This window comes from Tetrao urogallus, assembly GCF_951394365.1.
Source record: "Tetrao urogallus genome assembly, chromosome: 1".
NCBI classification, from domain to species: Eukaryota; Metazoa; Chordata; class Aves; order Galliformes; family Phasianidae; genus Tetrao; species Tetrao urogallus.
Window position 1 is genome coordinate 179,495,845 of NC_136813.1, and position 21,559 is coordinate 179,517,403.

The 21,559-nt window shown below is 40.9% G+C and overlaps 1 protein-coding gene across 1 annotated transcript; it reads right to left on the reverse strand.

The window, feature by feature from the left end:
* Positions 1 to 14: 14 nt before the first annotated feature.
* BCAP29 (B cell receptor associated protein 29) lies at positions 15 to 20,270 on the reverse strand (the record flags this gene model as incomplete). Its single annotated transcript, XM_079538464.1, has 7 exons — positions 15 to 53; positions 1,380 to 1,480; positions 7,769 to 7,880; positions 10,273 to 10,408; positions 15,093 to 15,243; positions 17,229 to 17,329; positions 20,179 to 20,270. The coding sequence occupies 7 exons, from the start codon at positions 20,268 to 20,270 to the stop codon at positions 15 to 17; spliced, it is 732 nt and encodes a 243-aa protein (XP_079394590.1).
* Between the last annotated feature and the right edge of the window lie 1,289 nt (positions 20,271 to 21,559).

A 21,559-nucleotide genomic window follows, 5' to 3' on the forward strand; every position in this document is an offset into this window, starting at 1 on the left:
TGCCTGACGCACACTTACAGGTCTTTCTTGTCTTCTGCTTCACTTGAAGCGTTCTGAAAAGAGAATAAAAATCACATTTTACATCTGGGAAGACATGATGGCAGATGGACCGTTTTGCCCTCTTGTAGTTGTATCTGCTTTGTTCACTACGCACCCTTCACAGCTGTTGTCCCATCAATACCATCCCCATAACATGTGCTTCTGATCCTTAACACATTGGCAGCCAAGTAGCCTGCTTCTCCTCTGATCACGTTATAGTTGAACTGTGCAGCAAACTAAGCAGTAAATGCTTTCTACTAATAACTCTTAGGGATAAATCAGCTGCATCTACTGTGCACTCAGTACTTTCTGCACTTTCTAGTCGGAGGTAAACTCTACACTGTAAGGATGTGCACACCAGGCCATAAAACTGTTAGAAATGCAGCAGAACTCCTACAGCTCATTACACAGGGAAGCACAAAGACAGCACATAGATGGCGGTCTCAGCTTCAGAACGCAAACTGACTGAGTAGTCTCTAAAGAAGGACACGATGAGGCAGGGAAATTAGTAAGCAGCTTCACACAATACAGAATTATAATCAGCTCTAATCTTAATACACAGCCAACAAACCAAACCGCTCCTCTAGGAAAGTGGTCACCAGAATTTTAACATCAATGTATTTTCTCTCTAGGCCACTATCTGTAAACAGACTAAAATTCACATTTATTGATACATTTCAACCCAAACTAACAGGGTCAGGCCGATATTCAGCCTGGAGTATACCAACACCTCACAGACAAAAAGAACAAGCAGGGCTCCCAGTTCTACCTGAAATAATTACCGTGTACGTCGCAGATACTACTGCCATGCACATATGCAAACCTGATCAAACAGCTAATCCAGTTTTAGCTCGCTGAACTTCTTTTTCTATTTTGTACTTCAGTTTGAAATTTTATATTTGCCTGTTCTTAGCCTAGGCGGTTTCAGTTTTTTCCTTCTTGCATTGTAACAGCACTGCAACATTTATAATCCACTGTTGTGAAAGCATGTTTAAAGAGCAAACAAAATAAAATGACACCTATGAACTATGTATACACCACACACACTACTGCTATCATTTTCTCAGAAGCTTCATTTTGGTCCAAAACTTAGCCCTCAAGAGATATTAAAATACAGCCTGTTGATGACCTGAAGAGCAAAGAAGAAAATGCTAATAGCTTTGCCAACCAGTTCTTTCAAGACAAAATTTTACTCTTACTTTTTTTCAAATGAAGTTCAAGGAGTGCTTCCCATTTAAACTTCACGCTCTACTACAGGTTTTGCATAGTAAATAGCTAACAAAAAGAGTTTTGCAGCACAATTCAGAATGCTGCTTACACACTGAGCCAGAACCACTCACCTGAAGTCGTCCGTACTCTTTCATCAGACGGTCGTACTCTCTTTTAAGGCCATCAGACTGCTTTTTAACTGCTGCCACTTCATTATTTGCCTTGTGGAGAGCTGTAAAATATCAGGATTTGTGTTTCAATCATTAACTGTACTGCTGTACTTCGGAGCTCTGTTTGTGTATTAGTGCTCTACCATATTTGACGCCCCCTCCTTGTGAAAGCTGAAATTTAGAATGGAGCATCCCAGAAGGACACAGGAGCAGATCAGGAAAGGGAAGGGAAGGAAAATGACTTATATTCACAAATGGCAAAAAAAGGAGCACAGTGGGGCTGTGTGAAAGGTAAGGGCAAAGCCAGTAAACTTTTGAGTGGAATGAAAAAATGATGAGACTGCAGTTTTATGCCACACTGCAGGAGACAATTCCAGAAAAACAAAACACCACAACTCCAAAAGCCATCTTAAAAGGAAGATGGCATTCAAACACTGTGCAAAGTTTTGGCAAAGTAACCAAGGACATCTGTCAAATATGGGGAAAGGAGGTAAAACATTACATTATTACAGGAGCATGGACTCTCATATTTTACCATGCAGGAGTTCATTCATTAGAACCATCACTTTATGGATGAGAAAGCACAAATGGGGATGGGGGGAGGGGGGACAGACAACCATGAAAAGGCTTTTACTATCAGAAAAAAAAAATATATATTTACCTACTCCTTATTTCAAAAGAAATAAGCTGAAAGAAAATCTATGCTGCAAGTCTGCTGCAGTACAAAACAGTCCAGGAATCCACAGGGGCTTATTTACAATGGGGGGTAAACCAGCACCAAGTTTCCCAAAGCTGTTACTCCTAAACTGTTAGTGAGCATCCAGTAAGGTCACTTAGACATCATGCTGTTTTGCTATAGGCATCTCATCTGTATATGGTTTTTTTTTTTGCTGGAGCAGCACAGGGATACCCTAATACCAGATTTACTTACATTACAGCAGAGAAACATTGTTAGTGACTGATAAAACTGCCTCACATAGCAGCTCTATCCTCCTTTTATTCATACCACTGAGATCTGCATTTTTAAATCTGGCTATTTTCCTTTCTCCAACAATGTGCATGATCCTTTGCCTGTGAGCTGCCTGAAAACAGACTGCTCTTTCCCAGAGACCTCCCAGACACTGCAGCACTTCTCTGAGCGACTGTTCTCAAAAGATGAAGAGCTAGACATGCTTTCTGTAAGCACTGCACAAGCATATGATAAGCACCACACACTTTTGTATGAACTGTTTCACTTTGGGAGCTTCCTCTTGTTCCTGAGACATCAGGACACTGATCTGACCACCTTCCCACATGCAAAAAAGAAGACTCCCTTCCTTTGTCTTTTTGCTTGTTTGTTTGTTTTTTAATTTGCTGTTTAGAATTAAAAAAAAAAATCTGCAAGAGTTCTTCCAATAATATTACTTCACTCACCTGAAATTCTGGTCTACTGAAGTTAATTACATTTAAGCTTATTGATTGTGGTCAAAAATTGTGGTCAAAAATTAATTCTTACCCTTACATCACTGCTTTCACCTCATCTTGCATACATATCCCTTTAATGCAGTCTCGATGTCACCAATGCAAATACCTTTTTCTAAAGATCTTAGTATTTGGAACTAACCATGATTTCCACATATCCAATAAGTAAAAGTCATATTGTATTCATTCTATTTGATCTTCTCTCTGTTCTTGCTACTATTTAAAGCATTGATAGTAAAATTTAGGAATCACTCTGAAGTGAATGTGACAAATTGTTAAGATCCTGATTTTTAAGCTGTAGGCAAAAAGCACATCCATACAGAATTTCACCTCTGCTACATCTGCCTCTGAAATTATTTTTGTCAGGTTACTGTAGAAATATTCAGTTTCTGAAGAGGACGATTACTGACCTAAAGCTATTTAGTGTTTATAAGCAGCAGATTAGTACTTTAGTTGCAACCAAAAACAACTGTATCATTAAAGCGTGAATAAAACGTCTAAAAATATCTGCAAATCAAGAAAACAAACAAGCCAGTACACTGTTTCAATGTTTTGGCCAAAACAGATGTGTGACAGGAACAACTCACCTAACCCCAGAAGAAGAAAGAGCAAAGAGCAGATTGTCCTTTCCACCTGTGTTGGCTATGGATCAGAAAGCCAGCCTGCTGGGTGACATTCTTAATGTAGCCCACCTACATTCTTAATCTCCTCCTCCTCAAGCATCCCCACAGCTTCAGGGACTGGACTTTGTGGACACAATAAGATGGAGTGTCATATCTGTGACAACATGAATTCTCCATCGTGCCAACTTCTCTGGATGTCTTTCTGTCAAGCAACTGAGGCCCTCCATGCACAGCTGCTCCGCTATTTTGCCAAGACGTGAGCGCTGCACTACAGCTGTATCAAAGATCAGGTGTCCTGGTTGTCATACGGATCGCATCAGAGGAACACCCAACCACTATAAAACAGAGAATACTTTGTTTGCATAATACAGCCAGTTATTATTTCCAGCTTCCATCTGACCTGTTGATTTGCCTCACAGGAGCCAGAGCAGCTGGACTGGCAGCAAGCAAAACCTGACAGCTGATTGTTCCTACCAAACAAATGCGTGAAAAGATGTGAGTGAGAGATGCTGCTCCTATGTTAATGAAACTGGAGAGAGAAATAGTCACTAAGTCCTTGCATAAAGAAAACCATGCTTGCTGTACACAGCACCCTCCCTTTGAGTCATCAGATATAAAACTTTCTTGACGTGACAGCATGCAATGCTCTCACAGTTACAATTTCATGGTTGTAAAAGGAAAAATTAAGTAAGATGGACTTTGTTCCTAAGCCTTCCTCTGCCATCACCTCAATAAAAGCTGACCACAGCCAATTCAGTTCACTGCCCCATGTCTCTTCTTCCCACCTTACAAAAGAAAGCGGACAAAGGATGATTTTTTTTTTGTTTATAAGAACTTGAGTGGAGCTTCACTGAAACTCAACACATATGCTATTTTCATGTATGTTACTAGCCTGCCTGACAACCACAAAGACCAATCCGTACCAGTGGCAACAAGTAACAAGTTCCATGAGATGCATTCACAGTTTGCATATTAGTGACCTCTATCCTTCCAACCATCTTCATGCTGTAGGTCTTCATATGCACATTTTCTAGAAATGTATTTCAAAACCAGATGCCCACACATACACTCTTGCTCTCTTCTGTCTGCTACAGTGCAGCGCAACCAAGAAGCAGAAGAACCTGTGACACATTCTGTGCACAAAACAAACCTCATTAAAGGATGCACAGAAGTTTTATCAGAATTTTCTCCTGCCCTTATTGTATGTTTGGAACAACAATACATATAAAGAAAGAGTATTTTCAGGAAATAGTTGAAGTTCCATAGTACCTAAATGAGTGAAATCCTAATGGCAACAAACTGGTCAAGATTCTGCCATCAGGTCCGTTCCGCTGCAAGTTCAAATCAATACCAGTTTTCTGTATGAATTTCTGTTGTGTGAATAAAGTGGAAGCCTTTATACCATACAATAGGACAGCATCACCAAAAAGATGACCTGAGATAGCAGAAAATGAAATAATACAGCATTACAGAAGTCGCCCTCCTGCCCAAAGGGTCCTGATAGTTACAAACAGGCATTTCACATGAACATTCCTACAGCTGTGAGAAAAAAAAAGTTAATGCACTCAAAGTCCCATTCATGACCTCAGTCAAAGGACAGCTGTCAGGATAGCTGCTTTGTGAAGCTTATCTTAATTCCATCCTCATCTTCAATTGGTGATGGCTTATTTTAACTTTTTGAATCAATTTCAGTACTATCCAAACGAAACAAAGCAACATACCAACACTCACATGGACTGCATTTGTCACAATTAGCATTTTGGATATATGAACATTGCAGTAAAGTCACAATTTACCAATAAAAAGCAAAATGCACAATATAGTTGCCTAATGCTGCCCAAGGTCACATCACCTTTCACTTCCCCAGAAAGATCCCATAGAGTTGACAAGCAGCTACAAACAGCTTTCAACAAACTCAGTCAAGGTTTTGTTAGAAATTTAGCTAATGCGTAGCAGGAAAAATATTCTCACCTCTGCACTGAGTAGTGCTAGGATTACTCACTTTTAGATATATTAAGACACATTTTGTAGCAGACATGTATCAGTAAAACACCTTCTCAAAGTTTGTAGGAAGTCAAGTCATTACATGTCTAGGTATGCTAAAAACGGATTTAGACTCTACAAGTGCCAGCCCCACTGCTGGGCGCCCATAAAGCCACCACTACGTGGGTCTGCAATAAAGGAGACAAAAACTTGCCCCTTTTCCTTCACTTTCAAGAAAAAAAAAAAAAAAAAAAAAAAAAAAGGCATCAATGGGGATAAGAGAATTAAGTCTGAAAATATAACAAAACTGGACAAAATCTTTGATGGCCAATTCCAATCTTCCTTCAGAATTTAGTAACTCCACTGCTCAGTCTCTTTGCCTTGTTCTTTCACTTCTCATCTCCAGCTGTCCAGAATACATTAAGTTGCAAAATATCTTACTTTACGACTTCTTTTGTGGTTAATTGAACACCTACATTCTTAATCTCTTCCTCCTCCTCAAGTGTCCCCAGAACTTCAGGAATTGGACTTTGTGGACACAAGGGAAAAGTTATGTTTCAGTCATGCTCAACAGCATGCAAAAAATTGAAAAGCTTGTTTTACTTCTTTTTAACAACCCCAACTTTGATTTTATGTAGGACATTTCTCACATTTAGTGAGCATAAAACTCAACATTTACCTGCTCAGCTGGAGAAGTTTCAAAAGAAAACAGAAGTGCAATCCACAGGCAGACTAACGCATACAAAGCTGTTTCTACAGATGTGTTCAGTGTTTATTACCAAGTACTTCTAGATTATTGGATATCAGTTTCTTCAATAAAAGGTATATGAAAACTTACAGAAACTTAAGACAGACATATCCCCACACCATCTAGCTGATGGCAATTAATGTAACCATGGAATTTTCTGTTTGAGATTTTGGCTACAAAAGGGGGTGGCAACAGGAGGAGGGCTGTAAATATTTCCTGATTCATTAAGATCCCCTCCCCTACTTTTCTCCCCCCAACAAAAAGACTCAAGCATGCCTTAACTTATATATCTTTTAGGTAGACAACAGCCTGCAGAGAGAAAGCAGCTGAGGCAGCATGTGGTAAATTTATTTATTCTTCCACTTTTTCAAGAGCTACCGACTGAAAAGCTTACATTATATTAGTGTTGCATGCCATCAGTTAGACTAAAGAAAACATATGCATTTATATTTTTCATTGATCCTGTCACTTCAAAGGCAGCTTTCCTACATTTCTGTAAGAAAACAGCAGGAGAGGGAAAACCCACAATCAAACCTGCCTGGGAATGTGAATTAATAAGACCTTCTGCTTAGAGATTCTTGCTGCTTCAAGCCTAGCTGAAAAAAGCTGTTCTGTTCTTGTTTGCCTTCCCAGTGGACAACAGAAAGGATTTCATAAAATATTTGGCGTTGCTATTTTTGCTTTGCAGCAGCACCATGCAATGTGAAAGCAGCACTGTGTTTTGATGACAATGTGCTACCTGGTACCATGAAAACCTGTGTTTTGTAATAGCCTGTGTATCTGATTAATGCTTTCCAGATAGCAGGCAGTGTTATCTCAAAAACACTAATTTCAGATGAGTAGATGTTCGTAAGCCTAGACAAATCCAAACAAGACAGAACTAAGCAGGTAAAATCTGCTCTGTTTCAACTTGGACTGCCATGAAAGCAGTTCTGACAAGCTGAACCCTACACACGGAAGCTCCTAATATGCGCCACGATATAATTTGCAAGAAATGTTTCCTATCAGACTTGAAAAAGGATTAAAAAAAAAAAAAAAAGCTAACACCTCTGCTGCATGAGATACATACATTTAAAATAGCAGTTAGACTTTCCTGCAACCTGGTTTAAGACCTGCTACATACAAAAAAGCCCTCAACCATATATTTCCCCATTTTATACATACAGATTAGTTGTCACATAACATGAAAGATCAGTCTGATGCCTGCAGAAACTTCCAATTTATTCTATATTCTCACCAATGAGATCTAGGGGATAAGTCGATGCCATTAAAATGGATCAGTTCCATTTTTTTATAATAACAATTTAACTAAGGTGCTCAAATCATACCACTAACATTTTCATAATGAAAACTTCTGCTACAACATGGTGGTGGTGACAGTGTATTTTTCCAGTCCCTTATCAAATGTAAAGAAATCCCAAACCAAGTGTTCCTATGTGTTTCACAGTTAATGCAATACCAAGAATAAATTTTTGACCTCTAGTGTTGGAAAGATTTTTTCTTTATTCCCCAAAGAAGTCCTACCCAATATTTACCATTTGACGTCTTCTCTAACTCTGCTTTCAACTGTCCAATTTCCTTCCTCAATTTTCCATTAGTTGTTTCCATCGCCTCTTTATTTTCACCGCTTCCTTTTTCATTCAGGGCCTATTAAAAACCACAGACGCTGCCATTAATTTTGGCTAAATTAGTTGAATATTAATGTCAAACTATCAGAGAAAGTCAGCCTTGATCTTGCAAAGCAACGAGTTTAATCAAATGTCAATATAACAGTCAGATACCCCGTCATACCATAAAAGAACAAATAAGAAAGGAAAAAAAATGGAAGAAAAATTGTTCAGTATTTAAAGCTGCTATCAAGCCTTGTTCTGTATGTATGCACAGGTATGTCATCATCTCCCAGGTAAAAGTAGCTGGTACCTCTGCCAACTTCTGTATAGGTTACAAAAGGCTTTATGAAAAGACATACAGGAATGCACATGACAGGACACTGCCATGCTTATGTGCAATTTGTTCTAAATAACCTTTATCCTGTTTTATATGTCACAAATCCATACCTGATACCTGAACAAACAGGTTCACAGCTACTGTTTTGATCCTCAGAATACCTTGACACCCAGAGCAGATTTCCTCAGCAATTCAAGTAACAACTAAGAAAGGATAAGTAAGTACCCTGTAAGTACCAGACACAAGAGCAGTATACTCTCTGTACTCTCAAAACGTTAGCATCTACTATACTTCTGTATGCTCTTATCAGTAAATCACCAACAGCAATACCTTGAAGTATTATACATTAAGGATTACTCTCCCTAATTAGATTCTTTGCTCATATTGCTTCCAGTAGAAACCAAGCATCATCTTTGTTACCAAAATGGCAATGAAATAGTTGTCAGTCCTACAAGGGATTCCACTTGACTACCAGTAACAAGACTATAGCCAATTTATTACGAGGCCTCATATTGCCTTCTGTACTTTGTTCTCACCTCCTTCTATTAATACAGTTATTTCTATAAACGTTTGTCTTGAGTCCTGTGCTTCATGGAACTTCTAAAAAGGAAGCATGAACCTAATGAACTAGGCTGTGCAGTATTTATAATCAAAGCCAGAGTGCCTTACATGCAACTGCTCGTACCTCCCTCTGATGGCAGAACAAAGCACATTTGTAAATGAACACAAACGCAGAGGGCCAAGCCACAGAGGAACTTTCACTATATAAGGTTATTAAAACAAAAACCCAATGAAATTCTCAACATTTCCAGCACAATGGAGACCCAGCTACAGCATGGTGGTTGTAACTGTGGATACCACTGCTTTTGCAAATCATGAAACCAAAAACACAAATAGAAACAGACAGGAATGCAGTTTCCAGTTTCTGGCTATCACTTACAAGCAGCTAAGAGAATGTGTTGCTTGGGAAACACACTTAAGAGTGAAAGCAGAACAAAAAGAGGACTTTTGGCCAAATCCCAGGAGGGATTTGAGGAAAAAGTGTACCAGGATGCAGCAAACAGACAAGTTCCAAGGCTATGGTTGAGAGTCTGGATCATTTTGACAGAATACCAGACTCAAAGATTTTGGAATCATTTCATACTTGGGAAATACGTCACATACGCTCCAGTGATTCTCATTCCATAATACACCTCAAACACCTGTATGTTCTGCATCTTTCTAATATCTTTTGCCCAGAGAATGTTCTCTTTGTCCAGAGATTTATTATAACAGAAGCCCAGAAAACAATGCTGGCAACCATAAACACAACTCTAGGCAAGAGTGGAAGAAAACCTATACACACCCACTTTGACAATGTCATATTTAAGAGTGCTGTATAAATCTTATCTTGGATATCTGTAATTTAGCTTATGGTTCATTCTCTACCAACAGCAGCTGAAGTAGCCAATGACAAGAAAAGATTTCATACATCTAGACAGGCATTTGTTGACTTCCCTCTCTTTATGCAATTGTATACTGAACCACAAAGACAAACAATAGCTTGATTTTCTCCACTCATAAAAAAAGTGAGGTGCCTTTGGTCCATTGGTGTTTGTTATTTTTTTTTGTTTGTTTGTTTGTTTGTTTGCTTTTTAATGTAAGAAATGTTTGGTAATGTCCTCATTAGTAATACAGCAGTACTCTACTGAAAAAGCTAGACAAGACAACTCAGCTCTGGAGCAAATCCTGCTCAGAAGAAACAGAAACAGAACAGCTGTTTCAAAGGCTGCTCTGTGCTGGACTGTTTCAGCCTTGATCTACACAGCCTGACCTGAAGTCCTCTACTTTCTTAAGATTAAACTCAGAGATACTTTGACAGTATTACCACTTTGACAAAATTTGTACTGGAAAGATAGAGCTTCCTTCATTTACTCAGATTACTGCAGTTTCCTACTGAAATTTCTATTCAGTATTCTGAATTGCATATGGTAAGAAAATTATTCTTCCTTTGTCCACCAGAAAAAAAAAACCCAAACAGTAGCAGATCATCTCCAGATTATTTTGTACTACTTTGTGTGTAAGAAAATAACTAGAAATGTTTAAAAGATACCTCCTGTAGCCTCTCATTCTCAGCCATGTATTTTTTGGCTGCTTTGGTCGCGTCGTTTACTTGCGTTTCCAGAGCTGCATGAGATGCCATTCCTTTTGCCAACTGAGTAAGAAGGGTAATAGTACGTCTCAAAACACTGGTAAAGAAACACAGTGAACAGCACAGTAATTCACAAGACAAGTTAAAAAAAAAAACCCACAACAACAAAATATCAACAAAACAAACCCAATACACAAAAAAGAACAACCCTTTTTGTCTCTCTTTCAGCATTAGATGTGAAAACATCAACTTAAAGCACCTGAAGGCAAAAATCCAGGTTCAAAGATAGTAACAGTGATGTAAAAAATTGAAAAGGTTGTAATTCATTGAAAATCTGTTTTAACCTGATAAAGGAATCTTCCTCTCCTTCCCAAACCCACAGCTATCAGGGGGTCAGAGACTTGCTTCCCCTAAAGGCTGAAATATGCTCACACGACTGTGTTTCAAACACAATCTCTGAATGCAAGATCCAAGCAGTACGTATGGCAATGAGTATGATTTAAAATAAGAAAAAAAGCCAACAAAATAACACAAATCCTTTATAAAAGGCCTTACAATAAAATATTGGCACATTTATTCTTAACTCTCACACTAACTCTGAATCAAGAAAAGGCCAAAGCAATACTAAATTCCTAGAGTATTCCTAGAGTATGACTATACAGATGCTTTTAAAAAAAAAACTTGAAAATCCTAATAATTCATTTTTTTATGAAAACATATTAATAAACGTGTTAACTCACAAGGTAGGCCTTCCCAATTTTTACGCTGAAAGCTCATTTTCTTACTTTTTTTGGTTTTAATAAAAAGGCTTCCATGTCACTGTTTTCCAAGATGCAGCAGTCTAAAGTCAGTAAAACAACACAACTGAAGCAGAATCACTGTATCACATAGGTTGGAAGAGGCTTCAGAAGGTCATCCTGTCTGAGGACCTGCCCAAAGCAAGTAGAGCAGACTGCACAAGGCCTTGTCTTGTCCAGCTGAGCTCCCACCACCTCCAAAGATGGACATGCGGCAGAATTTCAGGATTCCTGTAGCATTTGCCCACTCTCAACAGAAGAAAAATACTTATCAGAAGCTCGAGGTTTCAGTTTGTGCCTCTTGCTTGCTGACATTCCGATGTGGGTCCACAAGAAAAGTTAGCTTCATCTTCTCAGTGATCTCCCACAGTAGAGCTGTACAAACCAAAACAGTCTCCACCTCAACTTCTTGGCTAAAGCCAAGCAACAGTGGCCTCACCTTATGTCATGTTTCAGTGCCTGACGTTTTCAGTGCCAATATCAACATTTCATAAAGGGGAGCCAAAACCAGGCACGGTCCTGCAACAGTAGTCCCACAAGCACCAGATAGGGAGAAAAAATCATTTCTCTTGAACTGCTGGCTACACCCTTGCTATTACAACTCAACACATGATTGACAGTCCATCAGGACTCCCAGGTCCTTTTCTGCAAAGCTGCTTTTTACCCTGCCAGTTAGGCCCAGCCTGTATGTTGTAAGTGGTTATTCTACCAGATGTAGTGCTTTTCATCTGCCTTTGTTTGACAACATGAGGTTTCTGTCAGCTTATCCCTCCAGCCTGCATAGCTTTCTGAATAGCAGCACTGCTCTCCAAGATGTCTACAGGACTCCGGTTTGGACTTTCACAGTCTGCAGATTTGTCAGAAGCACACTTCAACTCATCACTCAAGTCAGCAGCAAGGTCATTAAATGCTATTGGGTCCAGAAGCAATCCCAGAGAGATCCACTTGGAATAAGCAATACCAATTAAAGTCTTTTGAGTCCAAGACCCAGTGAATTTCCCACACACCTTTTTCTCCACTTCTCTAGGCCATCCTTCTCCAATCAGACTATCAGGATACCAAAAGAGACTACATGCCTCTGACATTATGTGCTCTGCCATTTACCCACACAGATAGTGATCTAATCACAGAAGGCAGCAGGAATGATCAGGGACTATCTCCCATTAAGCCTGTGCTGGTTGTTTCCAGCCACTGAATTTGCTCAAGTTCTCCCGAGCTGTACCTCCCACAAGGCTCAAAAAAAAAAAAAAAAAAAAAAAAAAAAAAAGGAGGCAAAAAAAAAAGGAGGACAGCAGACCTTACCAGCAAGAAACAAGGCAAAATAAGGCTGGTAATGAGATACTCAATGCCTCATTCTTTCCATCACCCTTTGTAATTCAGTTCCTTGTCCCACTGAGCAGTGGGCCTATGTGTTCTTTAGCTTCCTTTGAATCTTCAGCTCTCCTTATCCCTTTCTGGTTTCAATTCCAGCTGAGCATTAGTTTTCCTATTGCAACCCCTGAATAATTAAGCAATGTTTTCTGTACTTGTCCTAGGTAACCCATCTCATTTTCTTCTCTTTTCATACCCCAGATGAATCTGGATATCACTGCTAATTCATCCCAGCCTTCTGCCTTGCTTATTTTACTTTGTGAGCACTAGAATTGAATCCTTGAAAAAATCCACCAGCTCTCCCAAGTCTCTATATTCTATGATAGTCTACCACTGGGTAATGCTGAAAAGATCCTCAAATATGCCAGAACCTGCTCTTCAGGGTTGCAATTCCGCTATTTTTGTTTCGTGAATGCAAACTCTACAACCTCACAGTCACTGCATCAATAGCTGCCCGTCATCTTCAACCAGTCTTTGATTGTGAGCAACTGTCTATCAGAACACTTCTTTCAGTTCTGCCATTGACCATCCGTACTAAGAAATTGTCTTCAATACATAATGGAAACTAGAAATCTCCTGGATTGCCCATACCTGCCCCTACCGCCCTTCTAGGAGGAACAGGAGTGACTCAAACTCGCCTATTCTCAACTACCAACGCTTGCAATTATCAGTCTTCCCGCTGCTTAAGGAATGTCTGCTGAAGAAAAACACGTAGATGAAGCCATCTATAGCAGATACCTAATGACATTACCTGTCTTGTTCTGTCCTCTATTCTTTACCATATATTACTGAATGGCTCATCACCATTTTGAAGGCAGGGCTTCTTGCGTACCAACTCCTTTGCCAAATGGAACGCCTCCTCTCTCCTGCTCTGCTTTCTGCCCATACCCATCCATTTCAGCACTCCAGTCGTATAAGCTATCCCAGTGCCTTTGTAATCTGAATGCAGGCACAGAAAATGTGCACATCTATCCAGCAAGGAAGCATGAGAAGCAGAAAAGTCCTTGACTAGAGGTAATCACATCTCAGCAAGAATTAAAACATCACTGTGTTATCAACTTTATTTTACCTTAAAACCAAAATATGGCACCAGATCAGCTACTGAGGAGTGAATTAACTCTATCCCAGCCAAACCCAGGACGCTCTGCAACTGTGCACAAAATTTTAAGTACTTCTTTTGTCTCCCATGTTGCACACATTTTTGTGCTGCTTTTGCAGGGGGAGCATGACAGCCTTGTCCACTTCCATTAACACAAGCAAAACAACTCTGCTAAGAAAAGTCATTTGCTCAAGCTACTATTGGAGCCTTCTAAATCTTTGGGGACTACTGGCCTTTCACAAAAGCCCATCAGCATACTTCAAGCACAGAATTTTAGTCCACAATTATATCTATTAACGTCACCAGACAGGTTTTATTCCTTGAAAGTCAGAGCATAATCCTGGGGGACCAGCTTCTAGCTCTAGTATAGGATACAGTCCAACCATTCCTCTCTTGGAGCAGAGATCACAGACATGTTTGTGCACATTTACTTAACTTTTCTGCAAGAAGGTTAAGAACATGATGCTTTCCTATTGCTACTGTGCAAGGCTACAGATGACTTTGCTTTTTTTTTTTTTTTCCCTCCATTTGTTTGTACTCCAGTTTTGTATGATATTTTCCTTGAAGTCTCTTCATGCACAGTGCTCCTCAAACTTGTCCAGGTAACAATCAAGATAGCCACATAGGTGGGACAAGTTGATCGTGGGCCTCTGAAGTTCCAGGCATTCTCTTATTCTGTGTTCCTCTTTTATATCTGGGAAGTGACAACCAACTCACTGAGAGAAAACGGCCACCATTCTTTGTTCAATGTCACCATAAAATGTAGAACTAGGAAAACTTCTGACCATTTTCCTATTCATTCACATTATCTGTTCAATTAGTCCACATCCTCTCTGTCCAGCTGAGAAGATCTGCAGGTACTCTTGGCTGCTACTGGCAGTTCAAAGCTGTCCTTTCTGTTATCCTGTGCTACTAGCTGTACTTCAGAAACCTCAAAAGGACACCACGTTTAAGGTCATAATATCCTATTAGGCCAGCTGCCATAAAGTGTTTGCTTGATCTGAAGTAATATTTGAAACTCACCTTGAAAGCTAGAGAATTATCCTTTGGTTCCTACCTGCAAGCTTCAGATAAAATGGCTGAAGTCAGATTCAAGTTTTGCTTCTTAACATGGCAGGTTGAAATAATACCAGCTTGCAAGATATCAAGATTGTTTTAATAGTGCTTTAGTTTTTGAAGTTTATAATCTCAGTTTTAGTTGTTCAAAAAAGCAAAACACAGAGCAAAAGTACGATGAAGGAAATGAGTTTTTCCTGAAGAAATGTCTGCAAAATACATGTTTTCTTAAACATTCCAGATGTGGCTTTTCGTGTGCTGATCACACACCCCTCCGGTATTCAAACATTTGTGCCTTTTTATATCCCCTGATCTTAACTGCCACATGGCCTATTTGCTCACATTTACTTCTTTTAATTTCTTAAAATCAGCCTTTTGGTAATATTTTGGTTGCATTACTTTGTGCAATAGCTCCTGTAAGATATGTGCTATATAGAAATCCAAGGTGTTATACTTACAGCCACAGGAATAAGGAAAAACCTGAGATATAAAGGTTTCTTTGTGACCGGAAGAGTTTCATCTGAATGTGATCAATGGCATTGGCATTGACATTTGCAACCTTCTCATTCACCTGAATGGCTGAATACTTTCTAACTTCTCTAACAGCATCTGTAAACAAAAACAGATTATTCTTAGTCACATCCCTGGGTATGCATTCATGACAAAGCAAACACAGTACTAGAAATATCTATTTGGACATTCTGGTCACCAAACAGTAACATCAGTTGTGTTATCCATAAAGCTTAATGATACATCTTGATAGATCACTGAAGCAATAACACATCTCCAGAGATGTGCCAAATCATTGACCAAAACACACTTGAACAGTTATTTCCAACATCTGCATCCAGACACCAGGAATCTGGCCAAAGCAACACATTGTACAAATGTTACCAGAGATGCGACAGCATCGAAAAGTCACTGCTGACAACATGAATTAAAACCCAGCCAGTGGACAAGCAGTAAAAAAAAAAAAAAAAAAAAAGGAAAATGAAAGGAAAAAGATGAGACACCTTCTGAAGCATTTGCATCACACAGTATTTGCCAGATGAGCATACATTTTATTAACATCTGTATTAGTACTTGTTTTCTATGCTTGAACCAGCATACAAAAAAGCTTTTCTGCAACACCACCAAAACAGAGGAGCTGTAACAACACAGTATTGTACATAAAAAAAAACAGAGAAGGTTAAGCTACACCTCAGCCTCCTTCGATTGCCTTTTCACCAACTTTCAGATCTATTTCATCCACTATATACTCCTTACAGTTCTCAAGATCAGCCGATACACTGTCAGCACTTCTCGAAGGATAAATCAATTAGGATTTACATTCTCATAAAAACAAAATCTAACCCAATTAAGAGTTTGTATTACAATCTACAACAGTGCAGCACCTATAATCTCCCCTTACACATTAAAAAAATATACTTATGACACATCATCAGTTCTTGCAGCACACTCTGGCCAAGTGTGTTAGATTGCTGCTGCATTTCCCAAAGCAAGCAAATAAGCTCCAGAGAAAAAATACAAGTAACATCAATTATAGCTGTTTCTCTTTTAAAGCGTTCTTAAGTTTCTTTGTTTTTAAAAAGGGGGGAAAAAAGACCTGAAGTGAAATTTCAAACAACGTAGTGAATCATAGGCTAAGACCAAACAAAATACCATAATTTATGAAGACTCCAGTCCTGCATCATCTAATGCTATGCGGCACACATCTTCTCACTGCTTTATCCCAAATCTAGCTTTCCTCAGAAATCAGTGACCACTACCAACTCAGAAAGCAAGCTTTAATCAAAGTTTCCAATTGGAGTTCAAAGAGTAAATTAAATTCATCAGTATTTGATCTTCAGCCATTTATTGAAATATCTACTTTGAGAGACTATGAACTATTTGCATTTCTCTACTTTGGTTATTATTAGGTATATGTTGCTGCAACTTAGTCTGATTTCTTCATGCAGAGTGCACATGCATGTTTTCTGCAGCAGCAGCCAGGAATTAAACAACACTTTAACTGTAAGGCAGTGGAAACAACTCCCTCCTATCTATGGGAAAGAACCATTCCTATCACAGAAATAAGTGAAACACTTCATACACAAACCAGTCAGCACAGATAGTCACGCAGACAGTCATCATTCGAGCTCCAGTTTCACTAAAGCTTTATTCCAACACAGGCTCCAACAAATGTAGTCAACGGCTGTTTTGTATCTGTGCTGAGCAGAAGTACTCAAATAGCTCAGTGCCTTGATATCTTCTGGTGCATTATTTTAACAGCAGCCAAGAGAAAGAGTGCCATCTACTGCAGGCTGAGCAGTTCAGCCAAACAGACATCTTGTGTAACAAACACCCTGTGTAAGAAAATGAAACCAAGCAGCAGCCTAGACCAAAGCATTTTTGCTCCTCATTTACTACATTGCCACTGCATCTGAATTCCTGACATTTAACTCAGTACAGGATCTCTCCTCTTCCATTCTAGTGGAGAATTTCTAAAGAAATTAGCTGGGTTACAGTAGGCTTGAATCTTTTCAATTAACTGCCATGAATTCCACATACTAGCTATTTTTTTCCAGTTTATTAGAGAATTACTTAACACTTACCAAGAAACAAGATGATTAGTAGAACTATTATTGTAAGGAACATTTTGTTCCAAAAGACAGCCATTTTGCTCCATAGAGGAATCATAAAAATCTTCTGCCATCTGCAAAACAACATTCTGTTATTCAAAATAATTAAATATCAGAAGACAAGTATAATAGCCTCATGGAACAGAGCCTCATTACTGATATGAGACTTAAGAAAGGTCTCTGAACATCTGTTTTAATCACCATATAACAACAAAAAACCCCAAACCAACAACTCTCCATGAATTAAGACTGCTTCTACCATCTTTCAGAAGGCTCATCTTTTATACTGATGAGTCTGAATAATTATAAAGTAGGATTGTTATTACAGTCTAACTTGCAAATGACAAAAAACTGACAAGTCACACATTTATATTTTGTCAATAACGTCTTTTGAGAGCATGAATTTGTCAGCCAGCACACGATCTCAGGCAGGAAGAACTGTAAGGGTGATGAAGACCACTTACTTTTCTTTAAACAACCGTCTCTTCAGTATCATTTTGTGGAGCAAGCCGTGGGAATCTACACTTACAGCACAAATAACTTCAAACCCCAAAAAAGTAACAACAGTTCAGCTAGTTCTCCACGCTGCAGGTTAGAATCTGATTCTGCAGGTTAGTATCAGTGCTACTGTGCTGACTGGTGCTACAGTAAAGCAATACCTACTTATGCCATAGGACGGTAACACAGCTATGTTAGTCACCATCTGATCAATTAGGTAGACTTCCCAACTTTTGTTAAGTTTATTCACATTTTCAAACAACTGTTAAAATTCACCCTTTAACAAAGCAGTTTTCTACCTACCAAGAATGTAATTACCCCCACTTCACTAAAAAAAAATATTTTAAATTTTTAAAATATTTTATCATTCTGTGTGCAAAACCCTTGTTTAAGCCATTCAGTATAATCCAAACTCTCTACAGCAGACAGCTGTAGTCTACATCAACCAAAAAGCTTACTGTAATTAAGCCAAGTTACAATTCTAATGAAACCTCCTTGCAAACTCCTTACACGTGAATCTCCATGCTTCATCCCCCATGTTTGTGATGTACGTACCTTAGACCAAATATACTGCCAAGTTATACTAATGCTAAACATTACATCTCTTTACTGCAAAGCCTTCCTGTATTTTCATGCTTATTTTTCCTCCACAAGAAACATTAACATTTATTAATGCAGTACTTCCTTTGGCAGCAGAAATCACACAGATGTAATTCTTTCAAATTACAATCCTGGCCACAAGTACAATGCTACAATCAAGTGTCAGTACAGCTCTGCCTTTCTGGATACTTGCACTTTTATACTGACAATTTACTTGTTTCCGGGAACTTAGCTTGAAGCCTGAGATCTCAGGAAATCAGAACTTCAAAGAGCTGCAGTTTCACATCTCTTACTGCGTCCGCACTACCCTTAGGACAAAATTAGCACTCAAGGCAGCAAGACGTGTAAGGCAGAACTGCTGCCTTCTGGTACTGTCACAATGGCTAAATCCAGCCCTTAATTCTAAAGGATTCCTGTGACAGCTTTGTTAACAAGGTAATTCACCGTGTCACAAAGACATGCTACTTCATTCTTTCAGAAACCCTTGTTTGAAAGAATAACTGAATGTTACAAACCAAAGACAAAGATCTATCCCTAACACTGCAGACTATGCATTTGCTTTTCAGCTTCAAAGACCAGATGTGGGCCTCACCTATGTCATAACAGAAACCTGTTTCAATACTGCCAACATCCCCTACATGTGTCATCAGCCTAAACAAAGTCTTGCAGCTTGTTTCCTCACATAAGCCATTGTTGTTAACAATCTGATTACAGCTCCCATCATGCTTTTCCCCTCTTACAGGCAGTTGGACCTTAGACTCAGAAACAGAAAACGTGGGAACTCTGCAATCTGTACTGAAACACTGAACTCTTCATAAGCTGTGACACTCACTGCAGGGGACTCAGCCATTGCCAGGACTCTCTCCCAGAGGTGTAAGTGATCACACTCTGACTCTGCACACTGCAGTGTTTTGGTTTAGGTTTTGCTCCTTAGCATGTTACAGTAAAACCTGCATTCTTCATTCTAAAAATATCTAAAGATGAAGAAAGCCAACATTTAACAGCTTACACAGCACCACAACAGCAGCAAATCTTCTAAGCAGCTTTTTTTTTTTTTAAACTGGTATTCTGTAAAGAAACCTTAACAGTGCCTCCTGCAGAGAAGCCAGCTGTATTTCCTCAGAGGAGTAAAAACAGCATTACCAAATTGGAAAAGCTACTTAGAAAAAAGTAACTGAAAAGAACTCCAAGCCAGGCCTCTGCAAATAACAGGAGCAATTAACGTATTTTGTTTCTGTTGTATTTCTTTCTGTTACTACAGGCATTTACCTTAGGATTATACTTAACATTTGTATCGCATTCCAGCAAAACTATTTTGTTCTGTATACATATACAGAGACGTTCAGTCAGCATCCCTGACTAAACCTTCAGCATCCTTGCTTTTAAACAAGCCTCTAACAGCTCGAACAAAGGCTGCTGTTGACGAGCTCCTGGTGCCCAATGTGCCTCAGCACCCACAGTGCAGCGCACAGCCCGTATCAGCACATGCAGTAACGGCTCCCCAGCTGCCCTCCCCTTCAGGCTGGCTGCTCCCAGAGAGCAGAGGGGACAAATCCCTCTCAATGAAGCAAGGTGAGAAAGGCTTGTTGCGGGAAGCCCAGCTGCTGGACAGGTAAATTAAAAGCGTGTAAGACAACCCCATAAAGCTCCTTAAAACAGGCTCCAGTGCCTGGGACTCCGTGACAATTCAGGTCTCAAGCAGCGTTCCGCAGCTCACACCCGTCCCGAGACTCACCAAAGCTCCACGTTTGTAACAAAAACGTAGAAGCACAAACGCGGTTCGAGAAGCCCGACTGGGCCAGGCCGGCACGGCCTGAGCTCCTACCTCAGCGGGGAGATGAAGGGCAGGCACAGCACGAGCAGCACTCCCACCTCGCCGTACAGGAAGGCGGCAACCGCCGTCCACTGGACAGTCATCGTCCCGGCGGCCTGCGGGCAAAGCGGGGCTCAGGCGGGGCCCGGATGCACGCGGCGGTCACGGCTGGCGCCTCGGCTCGGGATCTCCCACCCGAGTTCCGAACCGGGTACCTCCGCGCCCTCCCCGCCCGGGCCGGGCCCGGCCTTCTCCACCGCGCCCTGAGGAGACGCGGCCCCGCCGGCCCTCCGTCGCCGCCCGCAGCGGGGCGGCACCCCCTCCCCGCCGCCCTCGCTCCTTCCTGCGCAGCCGGGAGGCCTCGGCCGCCCTGACCCCGTCCCCGTTCTTCCCCCCCTCCCCCGTGGCAGCCCAGCCCTCGCAACCTCCTCGGCTTCAGGGCCTGATGGCGGCGGGCCGCTCTGGAAGGGCTGGGGAGCGCGGCCTCGCCCGAGAGAGCGGGCCGGGGCAGGCAGGAAAGCGAGCAACAGAACCGCCCTTCCCGCCGGCGCTGAGGCAGAGGAGCGGACGGCGAGGCGGGGCGGCTGCCGGCGGGATGTGGGCCGGTACGGAGCTGAGTGACACGGGCGGGGCGGGGAGCGGAGGTGGTGTCGCGCGGAGTTCCTCAAAGGAACGCGGCAGCCGGGCTGTGCTTGTCCCGGTAATCCCTCAACCGCGCCCCGGAGGGCTGCGGGATCCTACTGATAACTGCGTGGGGTCAGATGTGGGCAGTCAGCGTGCCCGCGGGCCCTCCGCTGCTGGACATCTACAGGCTGAGAACGGTTAAAATGAGCATCTTTTTAAGTACAACGGTTAGATGCAGACTGTTGTAGAGCCCGCTGCCCCGTGCCTCGAGCTTGTTACATCAAGGCCTTGACTTCACTGCCTGATGCACTCACAGGTTTCTGACAGTCAGCTGAAGTGTTGCCCCATGGAAGCATCGCGCTGCAGGGGAGGGTCAGGCTGGGTATCAGGAGAGGGTTCTTCATAAGAGTGTGCTCGGGCCCTGGCACAGGCTGCCCTGGGCAGTGGGCACAGCCTGAGCTGATGGAGTTCAAGAAGAGTCTGGTCAACACTCTCTTGTATGGTCTGGTTTTGGGTGGTGCTGTGTACAGCCAGAAATTGGACTCTATGATATTTATAGATCCTTCCAACTTAGGATATTCTAGGATTCTATGACTCTATAACATACAAAGATATCAACAATATCTACCAAACAAGTTTCAGACAATGTCCAGCAGGCTTGTTTGGACCTCATGAGTAAAACCACATTCCTTCAGAAAGTTCTTTTCTGCCCTGTCTTGGGTGCAGTGTTTTTCATCAGCATTGCAAGGTTCTAAGTGTGGTATGTCCC